A 15,668-nucleotide genomic window follows, 5' to 3' on the forward strand; every position below is an offset into this window, starting at 1 on the left:
CCCCTCTGGCAATAGTTAGTTACTCCCATCTCACTCCCTTCCTCCCTTCTTCCTCTACTGCTGGACCACCCAGCTGCCTCCCAGATTCCCTCCCACACCTAACGCTTGCACCAGCACACAGTGTCACCATCTGTAATGGTCTGGCATCTGCCCCCATATGGAACCGGGGCACGATCATGCTCCGGTTCCATATGCACGCAGATGCCTGGAACTCAGGAACTCCAGCTCTCTGTAACTTAACAGCCGAGCCAAGAGATATATATATATATATATATATATATATATATATACTCACCCGCTACTTTATTAGGTACACCTGTTCAATTGCTTGGTATTTCAAATTGCTTCTCAGCCAATCACATGGCAGCAACTCAATGCATTTAGGCATCTAGACGTGGTGAAGATAACTTGCTGAAGTTCAAACCGACCATCAGAATGGGTAAGAAAGGGGATTTAAGTGACTTTGAACGTGGCATGGTTGTTGGTACCAGACCGGCAGGTCTGAGTATTTTAAAAAACTGCTGATCTACTGGGATTTTCACGCACAACCATCTCTAGGGTTTACAGAGAATGGTCCGAAAAATAAATAAATTATGCTTACCTGATAAATTTATTTCTCTTGTGGTGTATCCAGTCCACGGATTCATCCATTACTTGTGGGATATTCTCCTTCCCAACAGGAAGCTGCAAGAGTATCACCCACAGCAGAGCTGTCTATATAGCTCCTCTCCTAACTGCCACCTCCAGTCATTCGACTGAAGACAAGCAAGAGAAAGGAGAAACTATAGGGTGCAGTGGTGACTGTAGTTTAAAAATGAAAAACACCTGCCTTAAAATGACAGGGCGGGCCGTGGACTGGATACACCACAAGAGAAATAAATTTATCAGGTAAGCATAAATTTTGTTTTCTCTTGTAAGGTGTATCCAGTCCACGGATTCATCCATTACTTGTGGGATACCAATACCAAAGCTATAGGACACGGATGAAGGGAGGGACAAGGTAGGCGCTTAAACGGAAGGCACCACTGCCTGTAAGACCTTTCTCCCAAAAATAGCCTCCGAAGAAGCAAAAGTATCAAATTTGTAGAATTTAGAAAAAGTATGAAGCGAAGACCAAGTCGCCGCTTACAAATCTGTTCAACAGAAGCCTCATTTTTAAAAGCCCATGTGGAAGCCACTGCTCTAGTGGAATGAGCTGTAATTCTTTCAGGAGGCTGCTGGCCAGCAGTCTCATAAGCTAAGAGGATTATACTTCTTAACCAAAAAGAAAGAGAAGTTGCTGAAGCCTTTTGGCCTTTCCTCTGTCCAGAGTAGACCACAAACAATGCAGATGTTTGACGAAAATCTTTAGTAGCTTGTAAATAAAACTTTAAAGCACGAACCACGTCAAGATTGTGTAAAAGACGTTCCTTCTTTGATGAAGGATTAGGACACAGTGATGGAACAACAATCTCCTCATTGATATTTTTATTAGATACCACCTTAGGAAGAAACCCAGGTTTGGTACGCAAAACTACCTTGTCTGCATGTCTATTGATGAATTGTGCACAAACATGTTTTTCAAATTAGTTTCATTACAAACTTAAATAGTGGAAACATAGCCTTTTTAATGCAAAAAAAAATATATATATATTTTAGCATGCTTGAGAGGTAGGATGTATACAAAGTGATGGCATGGGTGGGAGCAGCACCCAGTGATACTGTGAATTGGTTGCTGTGGAAGTGATTAACGGGGGAGCGGTTATCTTTCTGTTTGGGTGAATTGCTGTCGGTTCTTATATCACATTTAGAGTTAACACTGTGCTGGGCAATGGAGACAGGATTACTAAAGGTATTCAGACACTATGTTAAATAAAAGAAATACAAGAATGAAGTGGGTTCCACATAGTGGATAAATATAAAATACCAGCAAGGGAATAAAAAACATTCAGCTAGGGGGGGCGGAGCCAGCAGCCGAAGGAGTAAATCGTAGTGCTCAGGAGCTCCTGATTGTCGAGACTATTGAACACTATTAAATGCAAATATAAATGTCTCTATCACAAAGCTTACATTTACTTAAGTCCTAGATTGCAGGACAACCTATTAGACTCACAACAATGAAGAGATAGTTGACATAAATCGTCGCTCAGAAAGCCAGCAACTGTATTTGGACAATGTGAGCCGCCATCTTGGGACATGTCTGCTCCTCACCGCACCTCACAGTGCATCAACAATCACCCCATGGGTTGTGACTTCGGACGCATCCTACCCCTCCTACACCAGCCTTGCCGGGGACACAAGTAAGAAGACGCAATTCCCGTAAATTACATCCAGACTTGTAATATGTCTACCATAACCTCCCCTTCATGTATAGAGAGGAGCATTACCAGCATGCTGCGCAACTTAATGGCAGTGCTTGATAGCCATCACCGGGATATACTCTGGGAGCTGAGAACTTCTACTAACCCGACTCAGATATCATCCACAAAGTGCTATGTCCGTAACCATGAAGGTTCAACATAAGAAAGGTGATTGCATTGACGAACCCCCTCCGGAGAGCTCAGGGCAATTCTCTGTAATACCTCCAGCAGCGGACTTACACCCTGGGCCAGATCCCTCAGATTGCGCTGAACTCCTAAACCCCATCCTTTGGGGTATGAATACTACTGTGGGTAATTACTTTAAGAATAGATCTGAATGGTATATCGCAATACAAGTTCTCCCTCACTCTGAACTTTCAGCTATTAAGCAATCACCACTCTGGACCACTATGACCGCTAGATCCAACATGAGACACCCCAAGATAACTCTAGCTGACGTGTGGGACCTTACATACCGCAAAAGAACCAGAGTGGGATAGTTTTTCATTTACTTATTAAATGATTAGGGGACATTTAGAGTCTGATTGTCTGATAGTCCCTACCTTACTTTTCAGTTTAAGACTCGAACGAAAGAGCACCTCAGAGTTTGTTGGGAGCCTAGTTCTCTGTTTTCTATTTTTTGTGTTTACTCTTTTCTCCCTCCCCCCCTGAGGAGCTCAATCTTTTATATTTATACCAGTTCGCGGTGTGTGTTTATACTAGTATTTTGGGCACTCATACAACTCCTTGCAGAGTCCACCTCTGTTTAGACGTGCACGGCTACCGCCCTCAGTCTAATCTGCATGGTTCACCTCAAAAGGTGAATATCTTACACCATATTGCTATATTTACGTTCTAATACCAGAAGTTAATGTATATTGCCAGAGCCACCTACACTTATATTACATGTATCTGAGAGATGCTTTAATTAACGCCGCATGTCACATATTTAATCTTAATTACCTTCATGAATACCCATATAAGATAAGTGTTTAACTCCATTCAACCTGCTATTCTATATAGATTTTGAGGGAGATGCTGCCAGAGGCCGGGGCAGCATAGCCTGTAGCATATGCTGAATAAGATATGTCAGAAACACAATGATGGGGTACGTTTCTCTTCTGCCTGTGGCTAGATTTTGTTGATGCACTGATAATAGTTAGAGCCCTTCATCCTGAACTTCTTTTAAGCTTATCTTATATAAGGAGTCACCCTTCATTACTGCACTATTTTTTAAGTTTCTTTTTTTAAGTTTATATGTACGTTTATAGCTTGTTCGGATTAATCCAGGACCTGTATTATGATTTTACAAATATTGTAAACAAGCTCTCACCTCGCAATTACAATAATATGTTTAGTGTTGTGAAGTTGGCTTCTATTTTATGCTGCACTATATATGTTACTATTTCTATGTTAAAGTGATATGCCTTACTTGTAGCCAGCCTTATGGTTCACTTGCCAGCTTTCTAAGAATTACTGATTACAGTGCCGCTGCTTCTCACTCCGCATGTTAGAGTTTTTTGCACTACAAAGTTTAGAGGCCCAAAAGTTCTATTAGTCCAGCACCCTAACTGGCTCCGCTCCTCTCCCCCCCCCCCCCATTTTCCCCCTCACCTCATTTAGAGTGGCTCTCGCCCGCTAAATTTCCATTCCCCAAAAGCCACAATGCCAACTCCCATTTGCCCCAATCTATTTTGATTGGATAACCTAATGCAAGTTTTCTTATAGCAATGCGAGGACCATTACTATTCTTCACATAATATAACCAAGGTTTTATTCGTTTCTTCTATGAGATTCTTATAGACATACTAGCCCAATTTATTTTGGACCCTTGCTCCCACCTGCTAGCTACATGTAGTAGATTGCCTTATTTATTTACAGACAGGTAGAATAATAGATTAAGCTATATACTCTATAGACATAGTACTTATACCTTTTGAGAGATTTCCAGAAGGTTTGTCTAGATTTGTTATTGATCTGCTTTTTTGCTATGTTTATTCGACACAAATGTATGTCTCACCGCAATTTTATTATTGTTTAATGGTTCATCTGTTATGTAACATCTTACACAATAAAAATAATTTATATAAAAAAAAACATTCAGCTAGATTACGAGTTTTGCATTATGAGTGAGAAAGCATTGTTATGCTTCATAACGCTGCTTTTTCCCTAACGTATTACAAGTCTTGTAGGTATAGCTGTACCGCACACCTTTTAGCCAGTGAGCGGTACACCCTATACTGACAAGATCCGTACCGCCATCTAAAGTCAGTAGTTATGAGTTTTACGTTACAAAGCTGTAGCATAAAACTCATAACTAAAGTGCTTTTAAAAGTACACTAACACCCATAAACTACCTAATAACCCCTAAACCGAGGCCCTCCCGCATTGCAAACACTATAATTTATTAACCCCTAATCTGCCACTCCGGACATCGCCGCCACTAAAAAAATGTATTAACCCCTATTCCGATGCTCCCGACATTGTCTCCAATATAATAAACCTATTAACCCCTAAACCACTGCCCTCCCACATCATAAACACTATATAAAGATTAACCCCTAATCTGCAGTCCGCCCACACCGCCGCTATAATAAACCTATTAACCACTAAACCGCAAGCCCCCCACAACAAAATATATTTAAATAAATTATTAACCCCTAAACCTCTGACCTCCCACATCACTAACTCTTCATAAATATATTAAGCCCTAAACCTAACCCTAACGTAACCCTAACCCTAACACCCCCTAACTTAAATATAATTAAAATAAATCTAAATAAACCTTACAATTATTACCTAAATAATTCCTATTTAAAACTAAATACATACTTACCTGTAAAATAAAACCTAAGGCCTAGATTTGGAGTTCGGCGGTAGCCGTCAAAACCAGCGTTAGAGGCTCCTAACGCTGGTTTTAGGCTACCGCCGGTATTTGGAGTCAGTGATTAAAGGGTCTAACGCTCACTTTTCAGCCGCGACTTTTCCATACCGCAGATCCCCCTACGCCATTTGCGTATCCTATCTTTTCAATGGGATCTTTCTAACGCCGGTATTTAGAGTCGTTTCTGAAGTGAGCGTTAGAGCTCTAACGACAAAATTCCAGCCGCCTGAAAATAGCAGGAGTTAAGAGCTTTCTGGCTAACGCCGGTTCATAAAGCTCTTAACTACTGTACCCTAAAGTACACTAACACCCATAAACTACCTATGTACCCCTAAACCGAGCTCCCCCCACATCGCCGCCACTCGATTTAAATTTTTAACCCCTAATCTGCCGACCGCCACCTACGTTATACTTATGTACCCCTAATCTGCTGCCCCTAACCCCGCCGACCCCTGTATTACATTTATTAACCCCTAACCTGCCCCCCACAACGTCGCCGCCAGCTACTTAAAATAATTAACCCCTAATCTTCCGACCGCAAAGCGCCACCACCTACGTTATCCCTATGTACCCCTAATCTGCTACCCCTAACACCGCCGACCCCTATATTATATTTATTAACCCCTAATCTGCCCCCCTCAACGTCGCCGACACCTGCCTACACTTATTAACCCCTAATCTGCCGAGCGGACCTGAGCGCTACTATAATAAAGTTATTAACCCCTAATCCGCCTCACTAACCCTATCATAAATAGTATTAACCCCTAATCTGCCCTCCCTAACATCGCCGACACCTACCTTCAATTATTAACCCCTAATCTGCCGAGCGGACCTCACCGCTATTCTAATAAATTGATTAACCCCTAAAGCTAAGTCTAACCCTAACACTAACACCCCCCTAAGTTAAATATAATTTTAATCTAACGAAATTAATTAACTCTTATTAAATAAATGATTCCTATTTAAAGCTAAATACTTACCTGTAAAATAAATCCTAATATAGCTACAATATAAATTATAATTATATTATAGCTATTTTAGGATTAATATTTATTTTACAGGCAACTTGGTATTTATTTTAACTAGGTCCCTTAAAGGAACCGTCATTCGTCGGGAGACAACGGAAGAAGAGGATGGATCCGCGTCGCCTGCTTCAAGATGGACCCGCTCCGCACCGGATGGAAGAAGATTGAAGATGCCGCTTGGAGAAGATGTTTGCCGGTCCGGATGTCCTCTTCTTGCCGGATAGGAGGAAGACTTTGGAGCCTCTTCTGGACCTCTTCAGCACCGGATGATGGATCGCCAACCCCCGCTTGGGTTGGATGAAGATGTTGGAGCCAGGACGGATCGGTGAACCTGGTATGGTGAAGACAAGGTAGGAAGATCTTCAGGGGCTTAGTGTTAGGTTTATTTAAGGGGGGTTTGGATTAGATTAGGGGTATGTGGTTGGTGGGTTGTAATGTTGGGGGGGGTATTGTATGTTTTTTTTTACAGGCAAAAAAAACAATCAGCCAATAGGATTGAGCTCTCATTCTATTGGCTGTTCCAAAAAGGGAACCTTCAGTTGACGCCGTGACCGTCAGAGGATGCTCCACGCCAGATGTCTTGAAGATGGACCCGCTCCGCGCCAGATGGATGAAGATAGAAGATGCCGTCTGGATGAAGACTTCTTCTCGCTTGGATGAGGACTTCGCCGGATGGATGACGATGGATGTCCAGACTTCGATAACTGTAAGTGGATTGTCGGGGGTTAGTGTTAGGTTTTTTTAAGGGTTTTTTGGGTGGGGTTTTTTTTAGCTTAGGGTTTGGGCAATGTAAAAGAGCTAAATGCCCTTTAAGGGCAATGCCCATCCACATGCCCTTTTCAGGGCATTGGTTAGCTTAGTTTTATTTAGATAGGTTTTTATTTGGGGGGGTTGGTTGGTTGGTTGGTTGGTGAGTTTTACTGTTGGGGGGTGTTTGTATTTTTTTACAGGTAAAAGAGCTGATTTCTTTGGGGCAAATCCCCAAAAAAGCCCCTTTAATGGCCATTGGCAGTTTAGTGTAGGCTAGGGTTTTTTTATTTTGGGGGGCCTTTTTTATTTTGATAGGGCTATTAGATTAGGAGTAATTCGTTTTTATTTTTGATAATTTCGTTTTTTATTTTTTGTAATTTAGTGTTATTTTTTTTGTAATTTAGAAAATTGTATTTTAAGAATTTATTTTATTGTAATGTTAGTTTTTAGTGTAAGGCAGGATAGGTTTTGTTTTACAGGTAACTTTGTATTTATTTTAGCTAGGTAGTTAGTAAATAGTTAATAACTATTTACTAACTAGTCTACCTAGTTAAAATAAATACAAACTTACCTGTGAAATAAAAATAAAACCTAAGATAGCTACAATATAACTATTAGTTATATTGTAGCTAGCTTAGGTTTTATTTTACAGGTAAGTGTGTACTTAGTTTTAAATAGGAATTATTTAGGTAATAATTGTAAGGTTTATTTAGATTTATTTTAATTATATTTAAGTTAGGGGGTGTTAGGGTTAGATTTAGGCTTAGGGTTACATTAGGGTTAGGCTTAGGGTTGCGTTAGGGTTAGGTTTAGGGGTTAATATATTTATTTAGTGTTAGTGATGTTGGAGGCCAGAGGTTTAGGGGTTAATAACTTTAGTATAGTGGTGGCGACATTGGGGGCAGCAGATTAGGGGTTAATAACTGTAATGTAGGTGGTGGCAATGTTAAGCAGCGATGTCGGGGGCGGCAGATTAGGGGTGTTTAAACGTGGGGTTTATGTTAGGGTGTAACTTTTTCTTACCCCATAGACATCAATGGGGCTGCGTTACGGAGCTTTTGTTTCCGTGATCGCAGGTGTTAGGCTTTTTTTTTGCCGGCTCTCCCCATTGATATCTATGGGGAAATCGTGCACAAGCACGTTAAAGCAGCGCTTATATTTGGGTGTGGTATGGAGCTCAACGCCACCATATCGCCCGTACAAGCCTGCTTTTTGTAAACTTGTAATAGCAGGGCTATAGGGAGGTGAAATAATGCCGCTTTTGTGGCGGTCGTTAATTTCCCTATTGCGCTCAAAACTCGTAATCTATCTGATTATTACTAAAGGCAAGGTTTATTGCTTTTATTTAACAGAGGATGTTTATTGGAGGATCTACCAGCATTTTACTGTGGAAATGTCTATTCCCACTTAACTTTATATCATTGGATCTTTTGTTATTTTTTTCACATTTCATAGAGGTTTCTTTTGTAGTCCATACATTTTATTTTTTTCCATTGCCCTCTTTCTAAGCTACCTTGGGGTTGCTTTTTTTGATGTTCTATACCATTATTAGCCACTATGTTGCTGCTGTGAAATCACCATTCATGAAGTTCTGAAATAGATGATGTGACAAAAAATATGCAAATTTTATGGCTGGTGACATCCAGTAAAAGAATATTGTCACTGACAATCTTGATCTCAAGTAATGGTTAGTGATTGGAAATATGGATTAGGGTTGTAGTTAGGAATAGGTTTACCCCTTTGAAGCATTGATTTGCAGCTCAATATTGCACCAAAGGGATTAACCGGAGTTTGCTGTACTTGTGGCATTGTTATGGCGGGTGTAATAATTTTCTTGCTGACAATACAACTGCGGTTATGATTAGGATTAATCACAACGGGAGGTAAATGGGATTGTTTTTCAATTGAGCCTACAGTGTTCACAGATTATTACTTTAATAGAATTCTTGTACTGTCATGTGAATTTAAAAGGTTGATAACCACTTTCTTTCGTTTTACAAGTATTATAATATTTGTATACATATTATTATTGGCAATAATCTAACGCAGACATATAAACTAAAAGGATACGTATAAATAACAGGTGATACCATTTTCATTCTTTTCCACCACTTCCACTATGTCACCATATTTCATCGCTAGTTCACTCTTGGAACTCTTTTCAAAGTCTGCTACAGCTCGATATGACTGTAGAATAATTGGACCTGTAATATCTGGGACAAAAAAGCAAACATTCAATTACCAATATATATATATATACTACAAGAAAATACATATTACTCATGTCTAATGGTACAGAAATACGTGGTTGGGTATATTACAGTCAAACCTCTATTTGCACACTTTGGTAACTTATTTAAAAAAAGCATATTAAGGCTACATATAAAGGCACATTTCCTGCCCATGCACAAGTGAAACTATGCCCTATTGAAAACAAATGGTAGTTTTCTTAAATTCTTATTTGAAGGGACATAAAACAAGTTGGGATAGTGACAAAATATAATATGTACTTTAATTACTTTACCTGCAAATTTATACTGCAGTGCCTCACCATTAACACTTTCTTTTTAGTTTCTGAATTGTAAAGCTCTAGCTCCCCCCACACATTTCCTTCTATGGCTGTAACTATATTTATTGTTGTTTTGGTAGAATGCAAAAATGGTATTATCTGATGGAGTTTGCCTAGAAGCTGTGAACTCAGTTGAAATACAATGCCTGTGTCTAAACACTGATACGGGGGGTGGAGTTGGCTTCTCCAGGCAGCTTAGCTATATAATTAATTTAGCTTATTTTTGAAAATTATTTTAAAATACTTGCCAGCAATTTTTAAACAATTTTTTTTATTGAAACAATTTTTAATGAATTAGCCCTTTTAGGATATGCACATATCTCAACCAGTTTTATGTCCCTTTAACTAAAGTGCAGTTACTCTGTAAACTAAACATAATTTTGAATCTGAGTATAATATAATATTTTCCCCTTTAAAATGATGTTGGTTTGGCATGTCAGCATGGGTCTTAAGTGATTACAATCCCAAATCCATTGTTTTCCATTGTAAAGTTCATTCATTGAAATACAAAATGGAAACAAAAATGAGAAATACAATGGCCATTTCATGGTTTAGATAATACATTTGAGTTGTTTTGATTGAGTTCTTTGTACAGTGTGTGATGATATTAACAAGTGAAATGTGCACAATTAACCTGGTGAGTTCCAAAACCATAGTGGTAAATATTTAGGACAATTTATGGCATTTGAACATGGGCCTGGAGAGTATAGTGGGCATGTGTGTTTAATGGGCTAATAATACTGAAAGCTTTTCTATTATTTATGTGATTTAGTTCAAGAATCAAGAAGACACTTAGGGGTAGATTTATTATGCGCCGGATGCTACTGTTTCCGTGCAGGCCTTTAGGCTCACCGGAAACATAAGTTAAGAAGCAGCGGTCATAAGACTGCCGCTCCTTAACTCGTACGTCACCTATGAGGTGGCGGACTGCAATCATCCCAATCAGACACGATCGGGATGATTGACACCCCCTGCTAGCGTCCGATTGACCGCAAATGTGCAGGGGGGCAGCATTGCACAAGCATTTCACAGCGGATCATGTCCGTCCGACAGTGGATCATGTCCACCCGACATTTGATAAAACAACAAAACGAACCCTTAATATCTTGTGGGGAAAGGTGACTTCAACTTCTCTGTTTGCCAATAGTTGAATTTAAAAATATCTTACAATACTTCTCATCAAACAGCAAACTTGAGATTAACCTAAAATGTACATTCTCATTGTACAGAATAGGGTTTTACTATGTAGGATAATGGCAATATAAAATATATAAAACATTTTAAAAAATTAAACATTAAACAAAAAGACAACTCCTTCTTTAACACAGTCTACTACTCTAACACACACACACACACACATATATATATATATATATATATATATATATATAGACACACACAGTATTAATAGAAATCAATTCTCAGGCACTCTCTGCTTTTAAACATTTTCAACTATGTGCTTACTAGGCTAATTGTTACCTTAATAAACACATAGTTGAAAATGTTTAACCACAGGAAATGTCCTCCCAAATGATATATTTATATTTTTTTATGTAATAATAGAAATTTACAACCTCACAAGATTTCTAATAGTGACATCTGATTGTGATACAAGATACAGACAGAAAAATACGTCTTCTAAAAACACGTAATATAGATTGAGAACGCAAATAAACAGCACAGAACATCAAAGAAAAACAAATTCCATAAGTGAAACTGGGCTTGTAAATGTGATGATAAATATTGTGATTTAGGGCAAGATTTACTAATCCCTGGATGGACATGAGTGAACATCTCCAACCCCTGTCCGCCCGGCATCGCGGCTAGCAGGTAGCAGTATGCTGCCCGCATTTATCATTGCACACTTAGCTTCATGAGCAATGCCGCCCCCAGGTGCTGTCAAACCCCCTAGTCCCAGAAATCTGGTGACCGCTGCTTCTTAACTCTCAGCTGCAGGCTTGCTCATAGCTTCTTAAATGGATCCCTTTAAATTGAGATTGCTTTGAACAGGATCACCCTATAAGGCTATATTTCAGCATCAATGCTGATGAACAACCAAAGATGTGTATAAAAGTAAGCAGTTTTTTAAAAAGAATTTTCATTTGGTTACCTGAAAAAATGAAGCACACAGAGCAGGGATTTTTTAAAGGTAGTGACGACGAGCTAAAACAAGCAATATTTTTGGTCAGGCTGTTGACTCTAAGGGGCCTATTTATTATAGTGTGAGCGGACATGATCCTATATAGCGGATCATGTCCACTGCTCATCGATAAATGCTGTCAGCATATCATTGTTCTTCTGAACTGCTGGTGCAATGCTGCCCCCTGCAGATTTGCGGCCAATCGCCCGCTAGCAGGGTATGTCAATCAACCCGATCGTATTCGATCGGGTTGATTTCCCGCTGCTCCTTAACTTGTGCGCCACCTCTGAGGCGGCGGACAGCAATCAGCCTGATCAGATACAATTGGGTTGATTGACACCCCTTGCTAGCGGGTGTCAGGGGGCGGCATTGCACAAGCATTTCACAAGGAATGCTTGTGCAACGATAAATGCCGACAGTTAAATGCCGGCATTTATTGATGTGCAGGGACAGCGTATCATGTCCATCCTCACATTGATAATTCGGCCCCAAAAACTAGTAAAGCCGTCAACTGAATCACTGAAAGAGACAGTCACTGGAAGAGAAATATATCCATATATGGTAAATGCTGAGATTAGTTTTTTTGTTTTTTCTTACCTGATACATTTTTTTTCGTATTATCTACCTTCAACAAAAATGTTTCAGGCTTCCGACCGCTAAATAAAAAAACAATAATATTAAAAAAGTTAAGAGAACACAGAAAATAAGGGAGTCAAAGAAAAGATATCAAACATTATTAGCAAAGTACATCACAAAAGTATAAAACACAAGTAAAGGATTTTAGTAATATGCTTGAAATTAGAAATACTTTTGTGACACACAAAAAAACAAAGTAAAAATTCAAAATATGGCTCCCTGCATGATGACATGTTACTTGGGTATTGCTTTATTTTGGCCGCTTAAACATTGTCAGAGCATTGATGATAGGTCTGCTTTCTTATTATTTGGTACTGTTTTGTTACTAAGGGCCATGATACCCAAATGTTGAAACACTTGAAAGTGATGCAGCATAGTTGTAAAAAGCTGACTAGAAAATATCACCTAAACATCTCTGTGTAAAAAAGGAAGATATTTTACCTCAAAATGTCCTAAGTATTCATCCCCCATTGTAAAGGACTTTAAGCAGCAAATCAGTATGCCTGTCCCGGGACAGGCAAGGGAGTTAGCCTCATGCACATTCATGTTATTTCCCTATTCAGATTAAGGTAGTTTACTATGAAATCTCATGAGAGTTAAGTGAAATCTCATGAGATCACAGTAAAAGAGTTCATGACCTCAGCACTGCTGATGCTGATTGGCAGCTGTTAATTTCTTCTTTTTTTTTTACCTGCAACTGGACAGCAGATAAAGTATAAAGTATAACTTTTTACACAGGACTTACTCTGTTGAGCTGAGGAAATTGTGAGGTAAAATATCTTCCTTTTTTACATAGGGATATTCAGGTGATATTTTCCTGTCAACTTGTTACAGTTATTCTGCATCACTTTCAAGTGATTTAGCATATGAGTATTATGGCCCTTTAAAGGGACATTAAACTAAAAGAAAAAATATTTTGTATATGTTAAAGAATACTGTTTAAACTTGTGAATACTTTTTTTCCCATGAAAAGGTTAAAAGGACACTGAACCCAAATGTTTTCTTTTGTGATTCAGATAGAGTATGCAATTTTAAGCAACTTTCTAATTTACTCCTATTATCAAATTGTCTTCATTATCTTGGTATCTTTATTTGAAAAGCAAGAATGTAAGTTTAGATGCCGGCCCATTTTTGGAGAACAACCTGGGTTGTTCTTGCTGATTGGTGGATAAATTCACCCACCAATAAACAAGTGCTGTCCAGGGTACTTAACCAAAAATTGTCTGGCTCCTTAGCTTAGATGCCTTCTTTTTCAAATAAAGATAGCAAGAGAACGATGAAAAATTGATAATAGGAGTAAATTAGAAAGTTGCTTAAAATTGCATGCTCTGGGGCCTATCTATCAAGCTCCGTATGGAGCTTGATGCCCCGTGTTTCTGGTGAGCCTTCTGCTGCTCCATAACCGGTCCGCCTGCTCTGAGGTGGCAGACAGACATCTCCGGAAATTAACCGATCCAATACAATCGGGTTGATTGACACTCCCTGCTAGCGGCCTATTGGCCGCCAATCTGCAGGGGGCGGTATTGCACCAGCAGTTCACCAGAACTGTTGGTGCAATGATAAATGCCGAGAGCGTTTGCTGTCGGCATTTATCGATGTGCAGCGGACATGATCCGCAATATCGGATCACGTCCGCTCGCACAATAGTAATTCAGCCCCTATATCTGAATCATGAAAGAAACAATTTGGGTTCAGTGTCCCTTTAAGTTAACCCTTTTTATTTTGATAATTAAATTAACAGAAAATGTATATCTGTGTACAGCTTGTCCATGGGATAGAAGCTGATAAGGACACTGTTGGCGGACATAGGAATGGCACAAGAACGCCCATTTTCTCAAAATTTTTTGTTAAATCTGTTAGAAGCAACAAAGTAAAATAGCAACTTTATTTAAAGGGACACTTACTTAGAAGCTTCTTGTTTAGCTCTGTTTAAAAGGTTACTGGAACACCCACTGCAAGTGGGAAATATCAGACACTCCCCCCTCCCCCTTGCTCTGCATATGAAAAGACTCTTTACACAAACAGAAGCAAGCTGAGGTAGGTATATGTCGGTATTCTCTTAAAACTTTGGGGCTTGGTTAGGAGTCTGAAAATCCGAGCAATGTTATTTAAAAATAAGCAAAACTATCCATTTAAAAAAACAACTGTATGGGCTATATAAATGGATCATCTACAAAACTTTTATGCAACGAAAAAATGAGTGTATAATGTCCCTTTAATATCCCTTTATTATTGCCTCCATGATTACATGTATTTTATATTTTTTGTTTCATTTTCTTTTTTTTCTTTGCCTTTTTTATTTAGATAATAGGAAATTATTTTTGTTTGTTTCTTTCAGATGCATAGCACTGCCATGGGCTTTTATGGTAACTGTGAAGTTTAGTGTTAAAAGTAATATCACCTCAACAGTTGTCAGTGTTTTCTACACACAATGGTGGCAGTGTTTGCACTAAAACATATTTGTAACCATAGGAGTGTGCACAGGGTCTGCCGGGTGTCCCCAGGCACACTCTAATGCAGCTGACCCTAGACTAAGCTGAATGACACAACCGTATGAATTACCCAGTGCACTGCCATCACCTAGGGTCACTTGGGACTTTTAATACTTGCCATCCCCTCTCCATTCGATCTCCCGGAAGCAAGAAGAAGAGTACAGGCAGGTTCACTGCCATCAGGGACCCGGGGCAGGCCCTGCCCGTTTGCTAGACAAGGGCTTAATTAACTCACTGCCATCTCTGTATCTGCCATAGTGCTTTATTTTGAGCACAGCATGAAGGTAGTCTCCATGTTAGGCACAATTTTTAGCATGATGTCAACAGCTTCAGCAGCACAAGGACGCAATATCTTAGTGCCCCTGGCAGTTACTAGCCCCCTGCACTGCAGCAGGCAGCCTGTGTGGGCGGGGTTGGGAGCCACAACTTCCGGGTCCCCATGTAGAGGGTTTGAGTTCTCCTGTTAACAATTTATACCCATTTTTTGCCTGGTTATCACTACTAGGAAATGTTAAGTTTGTTTTGTTTGGTTTTGTTTTCACTATAATGGATTAAATGAATGTCCTTTCTTTTCACGTATTTTGTCACCTAAAAAAATCTCTGGGTGCTCACCCTAATAAAATCTTCTGCGCATGCCTATGTTTGTAACAATAACTATTGCCTTTTTGTTTTTTTTGTGTAATTTGTCAAGAGCCTCAATCCAGTGCCAAAATGTTGGCTACGTGTAGACCTAATTTTTATTTTGCAATATATGTTTTTTGAGTTATATGCTTGTTTTATTGTTCAGAAAATGAAGAGAAGGCTCTAGGGTCAATTGATAGCTAACCTCAATT

The 15,668-nt window shown here is 39.3% G+C and overlaps 1 protein-coding gene across 1 annotated transcript in view; it reads right to left on the reverse strand.

Moving 5' to 3' along the window:
* The window catches only part of NCF1 (neutrophil cytosolic factor 1), a 49,806-nt gene that overhangs the window by 15,024 nt on the left and 19,114 nt on the right, over positions 1-15,668 (reverse strand). Inside the window, exons 5-6 of the mRNA XM_053707476.1 lie at positions 12,305-12,363; positions 9,089-9,211 (exon numbers count right to left, since the gene is read on the reverse strand). Of these exons, the coding sequence (XP_053563451.1) occupies positions 9,089-9,211; positions 12,305-12,363 (182 nt within the window). The remainder of the gene's footprint in view (positions 1-9,088; positions 9,212-12,304; positions 12,364-15,668) is intronic.

The sequence above is a fragment of the Bombina bombina genome, chromosome 3 (genome assembly GCF_027579735.1).
Source record: "Bombina bombina isolate aBomBom1 chromosome 3, aBomBom1.pri, whole genome shotgun sequence".
Taxonomy (NCBI): Eukaryota; Metazoa; Chordata; class Amphibia; order Anura; family Bombinatoridae; genus Bombina; species Bombina bombina.